Here is a 22,439-nt window from a genome sequence, read left to right as displayed (position 1 = left end):
TCCCCATCTGCTCTTCCTCTCAGCTCCTTCCCTCTAAACACTCAGGTAAAGCAGACACCCGGGACCCCACACTCACTGCAGCTGACAGCCACCTCGGTCTCAGAAAACCCAACTGCAGAAGACTTCTCCACAGAAATCCTCCAGCCACTCCAGAGAATGTTGGGCAATGCCTCTCAGACCTCCCAGCAGGAGGAGGGCAAAGAGGAAGAGAAAGATGGGTGGCCCATTACCATAGCTGCCTGACCCAGGATGTCCCCTGGGCTCATCCTAGCTTCTGTGGGGACTGTTAGGCCAATGATGAGAAGGCTCACAGAGCTGAAGGAGTCCTGTGCTAGAGCCCCGAGACAATAGTTCCTGAATATTTCTGGCTTTTAATGACAAAAATTGCTTTCCGTAAAAAAGGCAATAGTACTTGTGTCATTAAACTCCTAAGTTCAAAGTTCCATGTAATTCTGTAATCTTTGGTCCCTTTCCCCAAAAGTTTCTATGGACAATACTCCCATATAGTTTCTCCTATCCTTTGTTATTTGCTAGCAAGGATGACTAGTGAACAGCATGATTCAAACCCACACAGGGATGGGTTCAGCTTACTGTATTAGTCGATGACTATCAAGATAAATTACTTGCAAAGACAAAATAGAGTTGAGAGTTGAGCTATTAATAATCTGGGCTCTGAGAGAATAGTTTTAACCTTTGTAAATCTTGAAAGTTTAAGAAAATATTTTGAAGCTGGTTGTGGTAGCAAGTGCCAGTAATCCTAGCACTCAGGATGCTGAGGCAGGATTGATAATTGGAGGGCCCCCTCACCGACATAGCAAGCGCTTGCCTCAAAAAGTCAGGGACTGAGGGCATAGCCTAAGATACTACCAGAACAGGAAGGAGGAGAATCACTGGGATTTGTTCACCTGAGTCGGGAGAAGTGATGGTGCTGATGAGCTTTGTTTTGTTGGCAGCCAATAGTACCCAGACAGACAAGAACTATCAGCACGTGCCATTCATTCCTCAACAGGGACTCAAGCCCAGGCTCAAACTTTAGTGCCTGATTAAAGAGGACAGAACACTATGGGCCCAACCAGTAGCTTTAGACCATCTAGAAAGGCCTCAGTCAAAATGGATGAGAGGACAACACTAAATATTAGCTGGCAGCAGATCTTTATGTTTTGATTCTGCTAAGTTGTTAGTGTGGATAAGAGAAAAGAAAGGCACTGGGCAGTAGGTTCAGCAAAATGGCTCAGCAGGTTAAGGGGATTGCCACCAAGCCTGACCACCTGAGTTCAATCCCTGGGACCTATATGATAGAGAACTGATTCTGGCAAAATGTCCTCTGACCTATGTGCACGCATTCACACACACACACACACACCACACACACGCGCGCGAGCGCACACACACACACACACACACACACACACACACACACACAAGCACACTACATAAATAAATGTAATAGAAAATAAGGATGTAAGAAACAGATTCAGGGGTTGGAGAGATGGCTCAGAGGTTAAGAGCACTGACTGCTCTTCCACAGGTCCTGAGTTCAATTCCCAGCAACCATATAGTGACTCACAACCATCCATTATGAGATCTGGTGCCCTCTTCTGGTGTGCAGATATACATGGAAGCAGAATGTTGTATGCATAATAAATAAAATAAAAAAAGAAACAGATTCAGATAGGTCCCTGTTTAACCTTCATATAAATAATAATAAATAAGACAGGGAATAAGATGTCAGGAAAGGGAGGAATGTGGAGCATGGAACTTCCAAAAGAAGTAATAAATAAGTGAAGCATTTGCTACTTATTAATCTTGGTCTGAGCTTTTAAGCTATACGGCAGCTCTGGAGAAGGAGGGAAGTATGTAAAGTGGACTCTGCTCTCACTTCAAGGTCCAGGACAAATGATCTGGAAGGCTCCCATCTGGACACAACCCAGGCTAAAGGGCAGCCTGCCTTCTCAGGCGGTGGCTTTGGGCCAGAGGGGCTATAGGGCTCTGTGCCTAAAACTCTGCTGACAAAGCTGGTCCTCTGGCTGCTTCCACTGGGATTCTAGAATGTGGGTGAGAGGTGAGAAAGAAAAGAGCCAGGCAAATACTAAGGGGGCAAGGGTAAGAGGCAGTTCTCCAAGCTATCTCATGCTGCTTCATTCCCTCCACTACAGGAGAGCAGGGATCTTGGCCATTCTGTGCACAGGTGGGTCCCCAAGCCAAACAGGGCACTCAAACACTTGCTGACTAAGCCCTCAGCAGCAGTGTTCAACTGTGACTGTGCAGCTCCTTGGGGCTTTGTAGTTTCATAAATCCCTCATGAATGTGGACCCAGGAGGAGAGGGTTAGCAGAGAAGGAGAAAGATACAAGGATGAGGTAGCAGGGCCACACTGAGTTTACAGACTCTAGAAAATGGCAGTTTCCAACCCTCCAACCACCCCCTCTAATGTGTAAGACCCAAAGACCAAAATAGCTATCTGCAAAACACTGCCCATGAACTCTAGGCAGCTTCTCTGAGAAGCTAGCCAGCTATTGCTAGGCTACTACCTTGGCAGGGGTGGTTTGGACAGATGTGTAAGGGAACTTTTCAAACAGGAACTTTGACATAGTCCCCATGCCTTCCTCCCAGCCTGCACCTTGCCAGTCCTGAGCTTCCTGCTCACTGCCTTCCTCTAAACTCTCTCCAATCCCAGACATATTCACAGATTCGTGAGCCAATTTTGTTTAGAAATGTATTAGACATACTGACATGTTACAGTACAAAGTTATTTAAACATATTTGTCTTGTTTTAGCCAATTTAGTTTCTACCAGAATACCCCCCAAAGTTTTCCCAAATCACACACTTTAAAAATAGAGTGCCAAGGACCCGAGTCTGCTTTTCAAGAATCTTCCTCACACTTATGGGAAGCAGCTATTGAGTGCATATCTCTCGTTTCCACTTAGATGATGTACATGGCTTTGTAGGTGTGATGCTGGCCCACCTGCAGGCATCCCTTTTCCCCAGGCCACACACCTCAAATAGGAACTGAAATGGGAAGAGCAAGCACAGGCAAACTGCACTGACTCAGTATCCCCACTGCCCTATTGCCACAGCTGTCCCTAGTAAACCTGATTTATCACAGAAAACTGACATTCTTACATTCACACACAGGAAAATTTTAATTCTCTTATTTTGACGAAAACTGTTGTGGAATTGCCAAAAGTGTTATGTAGCTGTAAATAAAATCAATCCGGGAAAGCCTACTTGTTTTGATTTTTATAGACTAGAAGAGAAACCATCAAAGTTCCAGGCCTGGTGTGGGGGAGTGCAAAGGAGCAAAAGGCAAAGGACTCTTGAGCCTGGAAATGCTGCTGGAACTGTGTCATGAGATGGTACAGAGGACTCATCTTGAAAAGAATCAGAACGAACCTCTGAGTTCAGTTTTGTTTGTTGGTGTCAATTTCCTTATTTGTCTCACACTGTGACCTTCTACCCACTTTCACCTCCGTCCCCCCCACTGCACCCTTGCTGACTCACATCATGTCCAGAGGCTTCCACCCAGACAACCCACAGCACGGAGGTCCTGAGGTTTTCCTGAACCTACCTCTGTACATAAGGACCCACTGCAGCAATGGCCAGAGCCAATGGGTTAAGCGGCTGGAAGCCAGCTCCCTTCCATCCCACACTGACGTCTGTGGGGATGGGGCATAGTAACTGATGGGAGGAAAGGGAGGCTTTAACCAGAGCCAGGAGTGCCGTGCTCCAGCTCTGATGTACTATGTGAAATGAGGGACCCAAACAACCCAACCCATGATTCTAGTGTCTGTGGGTCTTTCATGATTTCTTTCCTTTCCATTTTTATTCATTCAGCAAACCTTAAGCTCTTGCTGTGTATATAAAAATACTTAGCAATGTTAGCTGAAGGGAAAATATTCAGAAATTCAGAAGTTACTGCAGGATTTAAAAAAATGTATCAGTCTGCACACTCCAGTGTTGGTCCTGCTCTCACATTATGGGTTGATAAGATGCTCACATGATTAAACAATTAAGCACAGTAAAACCCTGTGACAAAAATAGAATTTTGTTCCAACTAAGCTGTTACCTATTAGGCCCCCAAAACCTAGCGGGTCTTCAGTTTCAACTGAGGATACATTACAGTGATGAGACCCGCCACGGAGGACACAAGACCTCCAAGTCCTACGACACCAAGATTGGACTTGTAGATCCCGAGCTGGTTCAAAGGGATGAGGATGTCACAGAAGTTCTTCACTGTGTCTAGGAGCAAAGGAGGATGCTGCCTCAGAGAGTGGAATAGGAGTCGGAGAAAGGACTGGAGCCAGTCGGTGTCTTCATGGACCACGCTGTACCCAGGAGAGCCCTGGGATGACCTCTCTCTCTTTGCTCTGTCACTTGCCACTCGTTCCATCTGCAGCAGGATTTCATACAGATCCCGGACCAGGCTCATCAGGAGGAAATAGTAGTAGTGGCGGGTCGCCCACATTTGCCATTTCTCTCTGTTGACTCCAGAGGTAAGACCCACACTCTTCACCCAGAGGACAGTGTCACAGATGTAATAAACCACGCGGTTCAGGTTGGCTAGCGTAAGGCATAAGCGGGGCACAAGGTCGGTGACTTGGATGCTCTGTTCAGTTGCTTGGATGGCATGGACCACGTTGCCCAGTCTGAACCCTGTAAAAAGAACCCACAGAATCAGCACTTTGATTAGCACTGAATGGGAGGCAGAAGCCCTATGGCGAGTTAAGGATTCAGAACTCAGCAGCTGACGGCAGTCCAGGCTCAGTCTTAGCTGAGGAAAGGAGCCCTACAGGGATCCTGCAAAGCCCAACAGACAGTGACCTTTACAATTTACCACCCGCATTCCCAGGCGTGCCTTAACACTCACTTCCAGTGTCCTCCGGACAAGGTTAATCATGGATGTGTGCTATTATGTTTCATAAGCAAACCAGTGCTTGACACGAGCTCCTGGTTCAACATTCTTATACATTTGATTCCCATCTGTGGTGGTTCAAATATGAATGCCCCCATTCATATTTGAATGCTTAGTCACCACGGAGTAGAACTCTTGGATAGGATTAGAAGGATGAGGAGGTGTGGTCTTGTTGGAAGAAGTGTGTCACTAGGGGTGGGCACTGAGGTTTCAAAAGTCCATTCCAGGCCCAGGCCCAGTCTCTTAGTCTCTCAATTTCTCTCTCTCTCAGCATATGGAGCAAGATGTAGCTCTTAGCTACATTTCCAGTACCACACCTGCCTGCTGCCATGCTCCCAGCCATGAGGATAATGGACTAAGTCTCTGACACTGTAAGCAAGCCCCGATTAAACTGTTTCCTATATAGATTTGGTTTAGTCATGGTGTCTCTTTACAGCAATAGAACAGTGACTAAGACACCATCAAAAGGATTATCATTTGGTTATCATGCTGGCCCATCTTCCTCTGGCTCACTATGAAAGAAGAGCACAGAGAATGGCTGACTGAGGGGCTACGGTATCAGTAGTCACAAAGAGCTCCTAGATGAACTAATGAAACCACTGCAATGTGTGCCCTTATATCAACATGCAACTATCAACTGGGGGTCATCCGTGCACAGGTATCTACTGGGCACCCAGAGATGGGGTATTTGACTTAGTAACTGCCCAGAAGCAGCTACTCTCCAAACACAATCTCAAGAGAGCACTTGAGCTAACACAGAGCAGCATATGAAATGACTGTTTCAAAACTGGAGTTTCAGGTTCTCATTCAGCTCGTGGGCTGGTTGGCTGAATGACATTGGATAAGTACCTTCTGAACTTTTAAGACTAGTGAAACTCTAAAGGACATTCAGCAATGACATTCTAGAGAATTTATGACAGAATTTCTAATCTTGGCCTTCAAAGACATCCAGAAATCTTACCCAATGCTTCCCAGACTTCTTGTTGACTATTTAAGTCTTCTTTCTCTGCCAAACCAGATTTTGGTTTGACACTGATCCTCCAGGACAGTGGTTTGATTCTAACAATCCTGAGCCTCCGCTAGGGGAAATCCACCTTTCAGAAGACTTTGTTTCTCCAGCCATAGCTCAAATCCTACTTCCTTCAAAATATATTTTTCTTCTACCCCAGCCATCTTATTTGCCACCAAGTATTATTTGTTTTTTTTGTTTTGTTTTGTTTTGTCTTTTTTTGGTTTTTCGAGACAGGGTTTCTCTGTGGCTTTGGAGCCTATCCTGGAACTAGCTCTTGTAACCAGGATGGTCTTGAACTCACAGAGATCCTCCTGCCTCTGCCTCCTGAGTGCTGGGATTAAAGGTGTGCGCCCAAATATTATTTGTAATATGATTTTATCTCTCCCATAAAGCTGAGGGATGCTCCTATATGAAATAGGGAGTCAAAACAACTCATCAATATGGGATGGGCTATATCCCATATCTGCTGATCTACTGAAACATCTGCTTTTCATCAGACAATGGAGTCAGACACACAATTGTTGTGAGAAGCATGGACTTTCCCAGGGTGACTGGTATGAAAGTGTAGCCATCAGTGAAAATCCCTGCCATCATTCTTTGACTTTCATATGAAACTACCTGGCAAACTGTCTAAGAAAATGCATTCATTCAGATCCTCCACTAATCTTCAACAGATGAGGAGGAAAAGGCATGTGGTCTAAGATATGGCTATCCTATTCTACAGAACTTAAGGGCTCATGCTAGACTGAAGTTCATGTTGGGCATTGCCAAGACACTCTTAGAACTGAAGTGAGCTAGCACACTGTGTGCCCCACCGGCTATGATTAAGCAGAAGGATATGGTATAGCACCAAATTTGAACAGAGGAAGACATCTGTGAATGAGCTATAGGAAAACATTCATTCAGCCTTTTTTTTTTTTTTTTTTTTTTTTTTTTTGAGTCACCAGGCAGGGTTACCACCAGTTTCATCGTAGACTTGGGTGAATGAAAATGATGACCTTGAAATCACATTGTAAATTCCAGGGACTGAGGCTGATGACTTTAAATCAGAAGCCACTGTCCCTCGAGTGACAGGTACTTACATTTACGGCCAGTGCTCACACTGGACTCCAGACTCTTGAGCTTCATTACCACCGCCTCTTTGCCAGCTTTAGACTCTAACAAATATCTAAGTAACATGCATGCATGTTGAGTGGCTCTGAAATGGAAAAAAAAAGGGGAGGAAAATGGTTTACAAACCAAATAAAATTGGATTCATGAAGGGAAGGAGAAACATGTGCTCTAAAAGCAAAGAGAAACATCATGCTGAGGCAGAAATTCTGGGAAGGTTTCTCATGTTGAAGCTCTTACAAAAGCAGCATTCTGCAATAGTCCTTGCATAGGAGGGCCAAAGGGTGAACATGCAATGGTAATGCAGCACAAAGGTTAGCAAAGAGGACTCTGCAACTATGCAGGGCATAGCGCCTCCAAAGCCCTTTGCTGTCACAGAAAGATGGATGAGTCAAAGTGAGAAACTGCACAGAGATGTCTCTCAGCTCTACAAAGGTCTACATTGCTGTCTGCCCCTGTGTAGAATGATGTTCAGATTTCCAAAATGAACTTTTCTACCACATAGCTTAAACTTATTATTTATGTGGCAGGAAACAAACTCAAAAGCCAAGTGAAAAATCCAATCTTTTGTTTGTTTTGAAAACTCCAGTCTTAATATTTAGTTTTTAACATACCAATATACAATTTAGCAGCTACAGCCCTTCAAACCAATTAGTATTTTACAAAAAAAAACCTGTTTAGCAATACTGTAATCCAATAAAATGATTATTATACCAGCAATGGCAATAAATACAATAAATTAGAATCACCAACATTCAAATGCATCTGCAGACTACTTAATAAAATCAGGTTCTGGGCCAGGTATGGTAGTGCCTATCTTTATTCCCACCACTCAGGAGGCAGAGGAAAGTTGTCATGGCCAGCTTGGTCTACATAGAGAATTCCAGGCTAGCCAGGGCTATATAGTGCAACCCTGTCTCAAACAGAACAAAAGAACAACAACAAACAAACAAAAATCAGTAGGTGCTGGTCCCTACTGTCTTAGAACTGCACTGGAGCCCCTGTATGATATAAATTCTTCTCAGTAAAACTGTGGCACAGGGATGGTGGCTCATGCCTACAATTCTAGCACTCAGAAGGCTGAGACAAGGGACTGCAGTGGCTGTCTGGGCTTCAGAGTAAGATTTTTCTCAAAATAAATGAATAAATCCTCCCCAAATTGGTACATTTCCACCATGATGGGCCAGTTTGGGGCAAGGAAGTAAAATGAGGGAGGGTAGAAGACAGAATCCACTTTCTGGCCAGAGGGCTCATCTGCTCATGTCAAAACACCCTCCTCTCTTAGATTTGGTCTAACAGGAGGGGGTCCGAAAACAAGGCATTGCCTTAGGAATGCTAGTTTGTTGGTGGTTATACAGATCCTTAAAACGGTTGGGAAATAAAATTTTGCTGAATACCTGTATCCCAAATTATTATTTTATTGAAAGACATTGCAGGGCACACCAGAATTATATGTTTTGACTTTAAATGAAGTGTGTACATTTTCAACCATTTTGAAAACCTATCAAGTTAAACAGGAGGCAGCATGACTAAGTTAAGAGGTGGGCACTGGAGCCAGCGGTGTGGACTTGCATCTCCGGGCTCTGCAGGTTAGTTCTCCTGAAGCTCCTGCTTCACTTTCCCTAGGTGTGAAACTGGGGTATGAAGAGTATCTCCTCCACAGGGCTGCAATGAAGGTCGGTACGGTTGGTCTCCTGAAGTCTCATTATTAGGATTTTCCTTACTTTATATGTTTAGCTTATATTAGTGGCTGAACACAAACACCTGGAAGAGAAGAGCTGTTAAATAAAACTACTTTTTCCTTTTCCTTTCCCTTTAAATGATCATTGAGCAACACTCAGATAAATTTCTCTTTAAAAAAAAAAAAAAAAAAAAGGAGGAGGATTAGTTTCATATACTTAGAAAGGACACCATGCACTTCGGAGGTGTCGTCAAAACACTTTTTCCATCGTACTTTTTTTACAGTTTTACAAAGCTTTTCTTTTTTTATATATAACACTCAGTATCTCCAAGACACAGGCTGAGCCAAAATGGAAGATAAAAGATAAAACTGTCTTTTCGTGAGCACTTCACGCGGCGCTCCAAGCCACGGGGGTTCTGCTTCCTTAGGTACAAAAGAAATCCAAAGTTTCCCTCGAAAAGAAATCTCTGGGAAAGACGTTGAGCGTCGGGGACTCAGTTTCCCTCGTGGGCTGCGGTCGCATCCAGAGGCACCGAGGTGGCTGGCGCGCACAGCCCCGTTGAATTCAGGCTCGGGTCCCCACTCCCTCAGAGGGAGCTGGCAGCGTCCCGGCGCCTCGACCTGCGGCTGTCACCTCCTCCTCCATTGGGTCGGGACGGGACAGGGGTGGAGGCCGGCGGCACCTGACTCACCTGAAAAGTCGGTCGCGGCCCTGGCTCTGGTTGGCGAAGCGGACGAAGGCGTCCATGGCTCCCACCCACGGCCACGCGTCGCGCAGGGTTCACCCGTCGGTCCTCTGGGGCTCCGCGGGTCCCAGGGGACAGTCGCGGTCAGGGTACCCGCGAAGTGGGTGGGGCCGGGCCTCTCCCTCCGCCCACACGGGGGTGGACACACCTTCGGAAGCGCGGAGATTTAGGTTTCCGGTTGGAACCGGAAGTAGTGGTTACTAAGACGACGCCAAGCCGCAAGTCGGTGAGAGCAAAGCTGCGTCTCAGAAGTCGGGCTGTGGCCGCCTCCTCCCGCCTCGGGTCCACGTGGAGGCACTGAGTGGGTCAGTCCCCTCCCTGACTCAGGCGTCCCGGTGTGCTCAGGTACCCATGAACCCCACCCGGAACGCTAAATGCTCTTCTCAGGCCGAGGACCCCAAAGTCTTCTTTGGGAGGTCGCAGGCTTCATCATTTCTCTGTGCCAGGCCCGGATGTGATGGATGATGCACGCAACAGAGCTAAGCCAGTCCCGGAGTGTGTTTCTAGCTGGGGAGTCGGTTAAAGTGAGAGAGTTTTCTATTAGGATTATTGAAAACAGAGTGATTTTTTTTTCCCCTGAGGAAATCCTAAAAGGTTCAACATGAACAACGTTCAGGCAAAAGAGATCATAGTGACAAACACAGCTGGACTATGCAGTGAGAAACGGCTCCCAGACTTTTCCCAGTCCGCCTCTGATCTCTTGCTCCCACCTACATGGCTGAAAGGAGCCCCATGAGGCATGTGTGGATACTCCAAGCTACATTTGAATTCTGTCCCATACCTCCGAGGACAGCTGGGCCATAGGCAACTTTCAGGTCTACTTGGGCTCATGTTGGCATCTGGTTCTTCCTCCTGGAGAAACTGGGAAAGGCGTATGCAGACCCTGGTATCATTTGGGCAGTGATTTCCACAGACTTGACTAGAAGAGGGAAATAAGGTTTTGGGTAAGGATATCCTCTTGGTTCCATGAATTACAAATCCTTCCCTGAGGAAAGTGCCATTAAGAAAATGAGCCATCCTTCTCTTACCCTCCATCCCCCCTCCCTCACCCACCAACTCCCTGCCCTACTTTCATGTCTTTTTTGGGGAAGGGGTGTTGCTCTGTGACATACTGGGTTTAACCTGGGCTGCTCCTTTAGGCATGGTTGTATAACAAACAGTAAGAATTTATTGAGTACTGACTAAGTACCAATTACTCCGATAGGCTCACTACCTAGGAACCACAATAAATTGATGAGTACAATATGTCATACTGTCAGGTTAACAGAGGTGAACACAGGTGCTAGCTAGGTTTAGATCACATGTTTTCCCTGTATTCCCGAATTTTCAACACTATCATAGAAATGTAATCATAGTATGTATGTTTTTTCTGATTTCTTTCACTTGCCATAATGCACTTGAGTCCCATTCATGTTGTACATATCAGTACTTGGTGATTTTTATAGTTATCTTTTCACCCACTGAAGTGCACTTGTGTGGTCTCTGGTTTGGGGCAATTGCAAATAAAATGGCTGTATTTAAGAACAGATTTTTCAGATGACACCTAATTTTTTATCTTTCTTGTTTAAATACGTAGAAACATGATTGCTGAATCATAAAGAGGGTTTAACTTTGTAAGAAACTACCAAGTCGTGTTCCATCCTAGCTGCATTCTTTCATTTTCCCACTGGGACTGTCGGTAAAACATCTAATTGTTTCCGCTTTGGTGCTCCTACAAATAATGAGGTCATTGTGCATAAGGCTTGCAAGTGTTTTTATTTCCACTCCTAGAACTGGAATGACTGGACTGTTATCCTGCATTTATGTTTAACTTTTTAAGAAGCCACGAAACTTTTTAAAAAATTGTTTGTTCTTTGACAGTTTCATACATGTATGTAATTCATCCTGGTCAGAGTTATCCCTCCACCTTCACAGCACAGCAACGGCCCCCCCCCCCGTCCCCGTCCCCGTCCCCGTCCCCATCATCTGGCTCTCGTGTTCTTTCCACTCCATCTTTTGAAATGTTCCCTGAGCACTGAAGAGGGTTATATGGGTGTCCCATTTAAAGCTAAGCATTTAGCAATCACTCATTCTCAGCACCTTGCCAGCCATGCATTTTTGCATTAACTGCAATTCACTGCTAAGAGAAGCTTTGCTGAGCAAGACTAAGGACAGCATTGGTCTATGGGTATACATATAAATACTTAGAAGGCAGTTTAACAACATATCCACTTAACAAAACAAGAGTAATGGTTTTCCTCCAGTGCCTATGATCTTCCTAGTCACCAGGCTTTAGCCAGGTCCACAGTGCTCCCTCCTATAGAGTGGGCCTCCCATCCAATCAGAAACCATAAATGGTTATCCCATAACAATCATTCCATTATTGCACCAGTAAGCAAAGCACCCACTGACTAATACATTGGTATTATGGCATTCAGGGTCCAAGTCACCACTGCTTCTGAGATCAACATTATCAACCACCCCATGCATGAATAAAAATCTTTTAAAATTATATTTTAATTAGTTTATTAAACAGAAGATTTCCATAATACTTGCTTCAGATGTTCTTAGTTTTGGTTAATCCTTTCCCTGTACTCCATCTTCTTATCCATCCCTGTTTGAAGCTTACCACCCTCATATTCCTTCCATTTCCAAATCACATGTGTTCTCCCATCCCCAGCCTCTTAAAGCCTCTTTCCTCCCCGTCCCCCCACCATGGCCCTTTGTCACTTCCAGGTCTCTATAGGCATTCCAAGTTAAACAAACAAATCTAAAAATTTTAAGCCGTGAGCCACATATGAGAGAGAACATGTGACATTTAACTCTCTGGACATGGGTTGCTTCACTCAGTATAGTATTTTTCAGTTCCGTCCATTTTCCATCAAATTTGAGAAATTAATTTTTCATTACAGCTGAATAAAATTCCACTATGTATACGTAGCACATCATCAATATCCACTCATCATTTGGTAGACATCTGGACCTGGCAACAGTGAGCACGGATGAACAGGTGTCCCTGTGATAGGAGTGGTATAGCTGGGTCAGATGGTAGATGTCTTTCTAGTGGTTTTCTTTTTTATTCTGAGACAGGTTTTCTATGCTTAGCCTCTCTGTCCTGGCACTTGCTCTGTAGACCAGGCTGGCCACTAACTCACAGAGTTAGTGCTGGGATTAAAGGTGTGCACCACCACTGCCCAGCTTAGTATTTTCCTTTTTCCTTAAAGATGTATTTTTATCGTGTGTGTGTGTGTGTGTGTGTGTGTGTGTGTGTGTGTGTGTGTGTGTGTGTTCATGCATGTGCATGTATGCCTTGTACATGCTGGTGCCCTCAAAGGCCAGAAGAGAGCATTGGATCTCCTGGAACTGGAGTTACTGGGTAGCTGTGAACAAACTGAAGTGGATGTTAGGAGCTTAACTAGGGTCCTCTTGAAAAATAGCAAATGTTCTTTACTGTAGAGTCATCTCTCCAGCCCTATCAAATTATTTTCTGGCTTCTTTTTAAAATGGCAACTTGGATTATCATATGGGTTATGATGAATTTGTAGGTCAATGTAGGGAGAATTGACATTTTAACAACTGAGTCTTCCAACTCATGAATAAATTGTCTCTCTCCATTTATTTGGGTGTTTAATTTTTCCTCTATAATATTTTATGGGTTTGATATACAGATTTTAGAAAGCTTTGATTTCTCTGGCAAGATTGGAACATTTTTATTTGTTTTTTGGAGACAGTATCTCACTATGTAGATCTTGCTGTCTTGGAACTTACTATGTAGACCAGGTTGGCTTTGAATTCACAGAGATCTGCCTTCCTCTCTCTCCCAAGTGCTAGGGTTAAAGGCATGAGCCACTATGCCTGGCAAAAGATCTTAGATGCTAATCTTTTTTTTTTTTTTTCCTGAGACAGGGTTTCTCTGTGGCTTTGGAGCCTATCCTGGAACTAGCTCTTGTAGACTAGGCTGGTCTCGAACTCACAGAAATCCAACTGCCTCTGCCTCCCGAGTGCTGGGATTAAAGGCGTGTGCCACCACCACCCGGCTTTAGATGCTATTCTGTATAGTATTTTTTTTCGGTTTTATTGTTGCCAGCATACAGTTTCACAGTACGTTTTGTATTTTGAACTTATATCCGTCATCCTTGCTCACTTCACTTATTCTAGAATTTTTTGCAGACTCCATCAGAAATTCTATGATTATATGGAAACAAAGAGCTTTAAATCTTCCTTTTCAGTGTGGATGAAACAGTTCTAGCACCCTTCATCCTCTCATGCTGCCCTTCCTCCCTCACCTATATGCCCAGCAGCTACTGAGCTAGTCTCATTACTTGTTTAGTATTTTTGCAAATAGTCCATATGTTGACTCACTCTGCATTTAAGTCTGGAGACTGGTGTGTTTTACTCAGAATAAGATATTGGTTTTAGTACATGTCATATATGACAAAAGACCCATCTCACTCTGTTACCAAGCAGTGCTTCATTATATAGATAGATCCATTTATCTGTTGAAGAATATTCAATCTATTTCCCATATTTGGAAGTTGTAAATGGAGCAATAAATATTTATGTACAGGTTTTTGTGTGAAAGTAGGTTTTTTATGCTTCTAGGGATTGTTGATGTGGTATGTATATATGTAATGTATCAGGCACTTACACAGATAGATTGTTTCCCTGGGTGGTATATTATTTTCTATTCTTAACAGCAACATACAAAGCATACAAGAGCTGAGAGCTTACATGTTGAGAGCAACAACCCCAAAGCAGAGAGAGACACTGGGAAATGGCATGGACTTTTGAAACCTTAAAGTCCACCCCCAGTGACACACCTCCTCCAACAAGGCCACACCTCCTAATCCTTCCCAAGCAGTCCCACCAATTGGGAACCAAGCATTCAAAACTATGAGCCTATGGAGGCCATTCTCAGTCAAACCACTACATTCAATTCCCTGACCCCCATAGGCTTGTAGCTATAACATTATTAAAAGCACATTTAGTACAACTTCAAAATTTCCTTAGTCTTAAGAGATCCAAAGTCTTTAAGACTCAGGCAGTATCTTAACTGTAACCCCCTATAAAAGCAAAAATCAAACCATATACTTCCAACATACAATGGCACAGAATATACATTACCATACAAAAGGGAAGAAAGAGGCATAGTAAGGAAATACTGGACCAAAGCAAGAACAGAACCCAGCAGGGCAAACTCCAAATCCTATAATGCCATGTGTGATGTCAAAAGACTCTTCAGATGACCAACTCGTTTCAGCTTTGTTGGCTGCAACACACTCTTATTTATGTAGCGCTCCCTGGCAGACATACCACAGTTCTGGAACCCTCAACATCTTTAGGTCTCCAAACCCATTCCAGCCTTAGCAGATTTCCTTAACTGCAGAGGAAGATTCCACAACCCCTTACCATCAGAGCCAGGTGACTGATGCTGCCAAGATCTGCTTCCTACTTAGGATGAACCTGGCTCTTTCCTTGCATTACATTGGTATGCGCTTTCCTTTGTTGGTACCTTATAGGAACAGATAATTCCTTAGAACCTTTCCAATGTTGCAGGATTAACTGGGTGAGATCTCACCCTGAGAACACCACTCCCTTTATTACATTTCTCTTTATTGCTTTAAGCACAAAGGCTCCAACATTAAATTTCCTGATGCTCTTTTTCTCCTGTTGTTCTACCTGCACTTTTGCATTGTTTACCTGCATAAGAGTAATTACTAGCCAGTAATTACTTGGGAGGCAGAGGCAGGCAGATCTCTGTGAGTTCTAGGCCAGCCTGGTCTACAGAGCTAATTCCAGGACAGCCAAGACTGTTACACAGAGAAACCCTGTCTCCAAAACCAAAAATAAACAAACAACACCAAAAGAGTAATTACTAGTGACCACAAGATAGAGTCAATACTAGGCTATCTTGAAATCTCCTCTGCCAATGAAATTAATTCAAAACTCTACTCTTCAATTGAGCTTCAGGCAGGTTCTTCAAATAAGGACAAAAACCCAATACATTCTTTTATTACAAGAATGGTCTCCCGAGGCAGTGGTGGTGCACACCTTTAATCCCAGCACTCGAGCAGGCAGAGACAGGTAGATTTCTATGAGTTCAAAGCCAGCCCAGTCTACAGAGTGAGTTCCAGGACAAGCTCCAAGCTACACAGAGAAACCCTGTTTTGAAAAAAAACAGAAAAGAAAAAAGAAAAGAAAAAGAAATAATGGTCTCTAGCCCATTTGCTAATATTGTTCCCCTCTGATACTTCTTGAACTGGGCTTCTATAGTTCATATTATTGTCAGCACTACTATCTTGCAAACTCCTACTATGATGGCCCATTAAACCCTACTGATAACATTCAACCACTTTTCTAGTCCAAAGCCCCAACATCTTCCATATTTCTCCCCAAAACCAGGATGGTCAAGCCTGTTATAACAATATCCCAGTCCCTGGTACCAACTTAGTTACTGTAAAGAGACTCCATGACTAAGTCAACTTATAAAAGAAAGCACTTAATTGGGGGCTCATAGTTCCAGAGGGTATTAGATCCAGTTCCCATCACATCAGGGAGCATGGCAGGAGGTGGGCAAGCAGGCATATACTGGAGCAGTAGCTGAGAGCTTATGTGTTGAGACAACCACCATGAGGCAGAGAGAGAAATACTGGAAAATGGCATGGGCTTTTCAAACCTCAAAGCCCGCCCCACAGTGACACATCTCCTCTAACAAGGCTGTGGTGGTTTGGATAAAATGGCCCCTATATGCTCATAGGGAATGGTGCACTATTAGGAGGTGTGGCCTTATTGGAATAGGTGTGTCACTGGGGGTGGTCTTTGAGGACTCAAGCTAGGTTTAGTGGCTCCCAGTCTCTTCCTGCTGCCTGTGGTCCCAGATGTCAAACTCTCAGCTCCCTCTCCAGCGCCATGTCTGCCTGCCTGCTGCCATGCTTCCCACCATGATGTTAATGGACTAAACCTCTGAACTGTAAGACAGCCTTAATAAAATGCTTTCCTTTATAAGAGTTGCTGAGGTCATGGTGTCTCTTCACAGCAATAAAATCCTAACTAAGAAAAAGGCCATACCTCCCAGTCCTTCCCAAATAGTTCCCCCAAATGATAATGAAGTATTTAAATATATAAGCTTATAAGGGCCACTTTCATTCAAACCAGGACAGTACTGTATCCTTATTAATTTTTTCTGTCCTTTTAATCTACAAATATAGAAGAATGCACTGAAATTTTTGGCTCTGATTGTTAGGGTTTTTTGTTTGTTTGTTTTGTTTTGTTTTGTCTTGAGACAGGGTCTCACTATGTAAACTAGGCTGGCTACTTACTTAGAGATCTGCCTTTGCTGGGATTAAAGGTATGTAGCAGGGGCTGGAGAGAGAACTCACCAGTTAAGAGCACTTGTTGCTCTTCCAGAAGACCCAGGTTTCATTTCTAGCACTCACATGGTATCTCACAACCATCCAAAACCCCAATTCCAGGGGATCTGATGCCATCTTCTGACTTCCACAGGTACTAGGCATGCATGTACATACATATGTGCAGGCAAAACATACACACATATAAAACCAAATAAATAAATCTTTAAAGGCATATACCTTCATGCCCAACAGTTAACAACTTTTTTTGCATGCTGACTCTGATATCTGCAATAATTCCCAGTTGGGTCCAATTCTTTGTTATTTCTCTTTATTGTGGCTTATATTCTTGACTGTCAACATGCTAGGTCATTTTTTTTATGCAAACTGCATGAGGCTTTATTAAAGTTTAACGAGCTAACCCCATAATAGCTCGGGTCTTTCATCCACCCACCATGGCGGATGGCTAGGAAAGACAGCTTGAAGCATCTGCATAGAGATCTTACAGGGCAGCGTAAGGGGAGTGTCTAGGGGTACACACAGGCTCAGGATTGGTGTGCCTCCAGGCTTGGAGGGCTTTCCCTGTGTTGATTGGTCAACTGGTTGTTATGGCCCATGGGGCCTCCCAGGGTGGTTGCTATGCTCTGCGCGTCATTGCTGTGCACTTGTCTGTAAAGCACACCCAGAGCCATAAAGCATAGCACCATCAGCTAACTTCTGATTGGTTCCTTGCCATGAGGCAGGCGCCTAACCTAGTGACCAAGGCAAGGTCAGACAAGCACGTGTTCAGCTGTTATGGCTGCCGAAAGGGGCAGGCATCTGACCTTAGTGATGCTAGGTCATTTTTATTGTATCCTAAAAATTGCTGATTTCACATCATTGGATGCTGGGTTTTTCAGTCTTTTCATTAGCATATATTAAAGATGCTGGTTATTTAATTTTAATTCATAATCATAAACTCACCTCTGCAATCCAACTAGAGCATGGAGGGGAATTAATATGGAACTGGACAGGGTGGGGCACATCTTTGATCCCAGTATTTGGGAGGCAGAGGCAGGTGAGTCCGAGGCCAGCCTGGTCTCCAGAAACCCTGTCTAGAAAAAAAAGGTAATACATAACTCAAAGACCTGAAGCAAGGGTGCAAAACTCAGGGGATATTATGGGCAAATGGGATGTTGGAGGCTGGTTAAGATGCACAAGTCAAAAATATCAGAGTTCCTTCCATCTCAGCAATCAGCAGACAGAGGCAGGTGGATTTCTGTGAGTTTAAGGCCAACCTGATCTACCCAGAAAGTTCCAGGACACCGAGGGCTACATAGTGTAACCTTGCCTCAAAAACAACAGTGACAACAAACAGTATCAGAGCTTTCCCAAGTCAGCAATGGTGATCCTGCTGATTTTGTCTTTCCTGGACCCAAAGTGCTTCATGGCTTCCATCCTTCACCTTTCCAAAGACTGCAGTTTACCATCCAATAGCTCTGTCTTTACAGTGCAGAAGAAAAACTGAAAACTATGTTTGATCCAGCATCCACCATGGATGAGATGGCAGGCCTGTTTGCTTCAGGATGATCTCACCCTCAGATTTCTCCTCGTAGATGGACTTTCCTCCAGTGTCATTATGGTGTGTGAAGTCAACACTGTGGCATATTAATCCTGGAATAGCCCTAGGAAAGAGGAGCCCATATAAATACATCTCTTTTCTCTGGTGCTCAGAGCACAAAGATTTCCTGATGTTTTGGAACTCTGCAGGCAGCTCAAAGGAGACACAAGTCCAAGGGCTGGTCATCAACATGGATGTTGAAGAATATGGTGGGTTTGACCATGGTTGACAGCAAGCAGCAACAGAGGACAATGGTGTTTGCAAAGTGATGCTGGATTTTTTTTTAAGTTTGGTTTGTTTTTTTTGTATTCTTTTTTTAAATTTTTATTTATTTTTATTTTATGTGCATTGGTGTTTTTTCCATGGATGTCAGGCCCCCTGGGACTGGAGTTACAGACAATTATGAGCTGCCATGTGGTTGCTGGGAATTGAACCCAGGGCCTCTGGAAGAGCAGTCAGTTCTCTCACCTGCTGAACCATCTCTCTGGGTTTTTTTGTATTCTTGTAAAAGTTCTCAATCTTTGTTCTGAGATAAAGTTAAGTTACATAAAGGCAGTTTGGTCTTCTCCATTCTAATACATCATTCCATGTGAGTGATTCCAGTGCAACAATTCATTCTTGGGCTTAAGTTTCCCACTACCAAGGCTAAATTCTTCTGAATGCTCTACTCACTGTTTGTGACTTATGAGACTTATGTCTGGTCTAGCTGGTTAAAGAAACCACATTATTATTGGTTCTGTATGAGCTCAGCTTACTGTCCTCACTAATGCCTTCAAGTGGTCCTTGCCCCAGGACCATCTAGCCTCATCTGTCACATACTGGAAACATCACATATGTTCACCAGCATGTAGGGAAAGACTGATGGCAGCTGGATCTTTATAGGATTACATAGACCACAGCCACTTTATCAATATAAGACTGTACTGCTCTGAATTAAGCATCTTAAAATGCCTCCTAATTTTCTCATTATATGCTTTTTTAAAGCTATGACAGCAGCTGGCAAGATGGCTTGGCAGATAAAGGTACTTGCCACCAAGCCTGAGTTCAGTTTCTAGGATTCTCATGGTGGAAGGAGAGAACCAACTCCTGAAGGTTGTCCCCTGAACCCCACATATCTTAGTTTGGATTTCTATTGCTGTAAAGAGAACCATGACCACAGCAACACATATAGAGGAAAACATTTAATTGGGCTTACAGTTTCAGAGGTTTAGTCCATTATCATCATGGTGGGAAACGCAGATATGGTGCTGGAGAAGGAGCTGAGTGTTCTACAACTTGATCCATGGGCAGCAGAAGGAGAGATTGTGTACTGGGCGTAGCTTGAACATATATGAGACCTCAAAATCTGCCCCCACAGTGACACACTTCCTCTGACAAGGCAATACCCACTCCAACAACACCAAGCCTAATAATGTCATTCCCTATGGGTCAAACATGAGGGTCATACCTATTCAAACCACCGCACCACATATGCAGGTGTATATGTGTGTGTGTAATTAAAATGATAACATTTAAAATCTTTTATACAGAATTGTACACAACTTTGAAGCTTTTGAAATACAGATTTATTTGTTCCCTTTTTGTAGGCTTGTACTTTATATAGATATATAGAAGGGAGCTGCTGTTATAACTACTTTAGAAATATCTAATTATTCTTATTTCTGAGGCTTTTAGTCAGTATTCTCTCCATGTCCCAGACATTTCTGTATACTCTTGAAGAATTGCACAGTTGCAGGGCATGCAGGACACGGGCCCTACAGAGCCCAGGGGAGCACCAATGAGACTGCTAAGGGAACAGATTATACCACAAAGATTGGAAGTCCTGAGCTGCATCTGATTGGGCCTGAGGAAAGAGAAACAGGGAGACTAGGTGGCTTGACCAGAGCCATTTGCAAATGCAGACAACCAGGGAAAGGTATTAGCTGTTAAGTGAATTCCATTTGGAACAAAAATAGTTACTTACTCTATCAGGAAGGGAAGAAAGACAACAGAATGCCAAATTCTTCTATCACAATGCACATCATCTTGGATTAGCCTGGGAGAATTGTCCTTTCTGATACCTGCATGAACAAGAAGACCGTATCCCGGGCATGTGGTAGCAATCTTACAATACATAAGGAAGTCCAGCCTGAGACAGCTGGTCATATGGGATGCTGGTCCTACAGGATGCTGTGCCATAGAAGGCTAGCTTTTTGTTTACCTTTTTCTCAAAGTCTCTCTTCTCTGCTCACTCTACTTCTCAGCTTTGAGTTCGCAGAAGTTCTCAGTGCCACCTGCTGTGATGTCATCCTCCAAAGGAAGTCGGAAGCAAAGGCCGTCTGTGTTTGCCAAGGGACCACTGGAGATTCCATCTCCAACAGAGGCAGACTTGCCTAAGGATGATGAGAAGGATTTTGACTTCTGGGACATGTATCAAGAACTGGACACTCTGCCTTTGCCTTACCGAATGATCAACAAGCTGGTGAACCTCCTGTTTGACTACTCATGGGAAGTTATTGAGGAGAGAGAAGCTTTACGGGAAATTGAGAAAAACCGCATCCTGCCTACCACCTACCCTCCAGGTGCAGAAATCCAGGTAAGAACAAGAGTGCTTGTTTTTCATGAATGTTAATGAAAATGCCTGATTCAGGGAAGGGAAGGAATTTCTACAGATGCATTTATGAGAGTTAGTAGGCATGTTCCTGTTGGTCAAAATAGAAAAATCTGGCAGTTGCCTGTGGGAAATGGGGTGTTGTGGTTAGCTGACAAAGGCCATTTATGTTATGTTATTGACACTGTAGAACTTCATTAGGCCCCCTCCATGCTTGGCAATTGAGAACTGTCAGTGATTCAGCTGGTCTTCCCACAGGACACTAGATTTAATAAAGCACAGGACCTGCAGTCGTGCTCATGTCCAGAATATATATCTAGTCTCAACTTTTGTTTTCTCTGTCTCCTTTCCCCAAAGGGAAATGCATAAGGCAAGCATTTTCAACAGACACACATTTGGCGGTCATATGTCTAGAAAGAGCCCTCTTTGAAAAGTTAGCTCAGATTGCTTGATGGCATTGATGGAATTAGTTTTGTCTTTTTGTGTCTGTGTTTTCCCAGCTCAACAAAATGCCTGGTGGTATGGCTGTTTCACAAGACTATCTGTTTATTGGAGGAGTCAAAGGATTCTCAATCTATAATCTGCACAATTTCAAAAGAATGTATGTTTGGGAGAAGTTAAAGGTTGATGTTATTTCCATCTGGGCCATGGATTTGGGGAATGAAGTACTTATCATTCCTGTGGATGAACTAGGTATTTGTTTTTCTTCATTTAATCTCTTTTCCAAGTGTGGGTGGAGTCAGACAAGGCAAGTTCTCTCCTCTCATGTAGTTGTAACTACCACCTATCTCTGTACAAGTAAGGTGTGCCAGGCCTAGCCTAACGTTTCTCATATGGTAGCCGATTTGGTTCTTCGCCTGTCCAAGGCAAGTACAGTTTATCATCATCCTGTTTGGAAGCGACATCTTGAGGCACGGAGGTTAAGTAATTGAGGTAAATGGAAATAAATGGACCAAGGATATTTTAAACCAGGATAGCCCCAAAGTTCATACCCTTCCAACACAGAGCCCTGCTACCCAGCTTCTCCCATGAAAGGACATTGAAGTACCCATGGGCATGTTGAAAAAAGTAAAAACCAGAGGAGGATGAGAGAGGGAGAGAGAGTGGAGGTCTGAGGGGGCTGTGTAGGAAGGACTGCTGTTTTCATTTATGAGAGAAATTTTGAATGTCAGAGCCAGGACAAGTGCTGGTAAAAGACAAAGAAAATTGTACTGTGATGGTCCAAGATGTGAATTTTGCTGGAGTGAGATGGAAGATACAAGGGACATTTTGGTTGTTTTTGCACCTTTCCTCTAGGCATAAAATTAGTTTAAAACAAAAAGCTTGAAAATGAAACGAGAGGGCTGGCAGGATTGCCTACTGGGGTAGAAAGGCTTGCTGTCATACCTTAGTTCGATCCCCAGGAGTCACTTGGTGGAAGGAGGGAACGGACTCCTGCAAGTTGTCCTGTGACTGCCACT

General features: G+C 43.8%; 2 protein-coding genes across 15 annotated transcripts in view; one reads left to right on the top strand and one right to left on the bottom strand.

Moving 5' to 3' along the window:
* Window positions 1-2,698: 2,698 nt before the first annotated feature.
* Pex11a (peroxisomal biogenesis factor 11 alpha) lies at window positions 2,699-9,607 on the bottom strand. 2 transcript variants are annotated; one of them, XM_027408216.2, is made up of 3 exons: window positions 9,408-9,604; window positions 7,007-7,122; window positions 2,699-4,653 (listed from the first exon to the last, which is right to left on the bottom strand). In XM_027408216.2, the coding sequence occupies exons 1-3, from the start codon at window positions 9,461-9,463 to the stop codon at window positions 4,085-4,087; spliced, it is 741 nt and encodes a 246-aa protein (XP_027264017.1). In that variant the 5' UTR covers window positions 9,464-9,604; the 3' UTR covers window positions 2,699-4,084. The 2 variants fall into 2 exon arrangements, with proteins under 2 accessions (XP_027264017.1, XP_027264018.1); XM_027408217.2 differs by lacking the exon at window positions 7,007-7,122 and having other exon boundaries at window positions 9,408-9,607.
* Window positions 9,608-9,651: 44 nt separating this feature from the next.
* Wdr93 (WD repeat domain 93) overlaps window positions 9,652-22,439 on the top strand; it is a 53,946-nt gene continuing 41,158 nt past the window's right edge. For 10 of the 13 annotated variants that reach the window (XR_004769143.1, XR_004769145.1, XR_004769144.1 and 7 more), the window contains exons 1-3: window positions 9,652-9,806; window positions 20,633-20,964; window positions 21,480-21,672. Coding sequence is in view for 9 of the 13 variants with exons in the window: in XM_027408211.2 (XP_027264012.1) it covers window positions 20,671-20,964; window positions 21,480-21,672 (487 nt within the window). In the remaining 4 variants the exon portion in view is untranslated. Of the gene's footprint in view, window positions 10,406-20,632; window positions 20,965-21,479; window positions 21,673-22,439 lie in introns of all 13 variants that reach the window. The other 3 variants (XM_027408208.2, XM_027408209.2, XM_027408212.2) reach the window with 3 other exon arrangements.

Source organism: Cricetulus griseus, chromosome 3, assembly GCF_003668045.3.
Source record: "Cricetulus griseus strain 17A/GY chromosome 3, alternate assembly CriGri-PICRH-1.0, whole genome shotgun sequence".
Taxonomy (NCBI): domain Eukaryota; kingdom Metazoa; phylum Chordata; class Mammalia; order Rodentia; family Cricetidae; genus Cricetulus; species Cricetulus griseus.
The sequence above is the reverse complement of the archived record's forward strand: the minus strand, read 5'-3'. Positions and strand labels throughout refer to the sequence as shown.

Excerpts from the sequence above, each read along its gene's own strand:
- Pex11a (XM_027408216.2), bottom strand. The coding sequence starts at position 9,463 with ATGGACGCCTTCGTCCGCTTCGCCAACCAGAGCCAGGGCCGCGACCGA. Across the intron at positions 7,123-9,407 it reads GGCCGCGACCGACTTTTCAG|AGCCACTCAACATGCATGCA; the intron begins GTGAGTCAGGTG and ends TTTCCATTTCAG. Across the intron at positions 4,654-7,006 it reads TGTGAGCACTGGCCGTAAAT|GGTTCAGACTGGGCAACGTG; the intron begins GTAAGTACCTGT and ends TTCTTTTTACAG.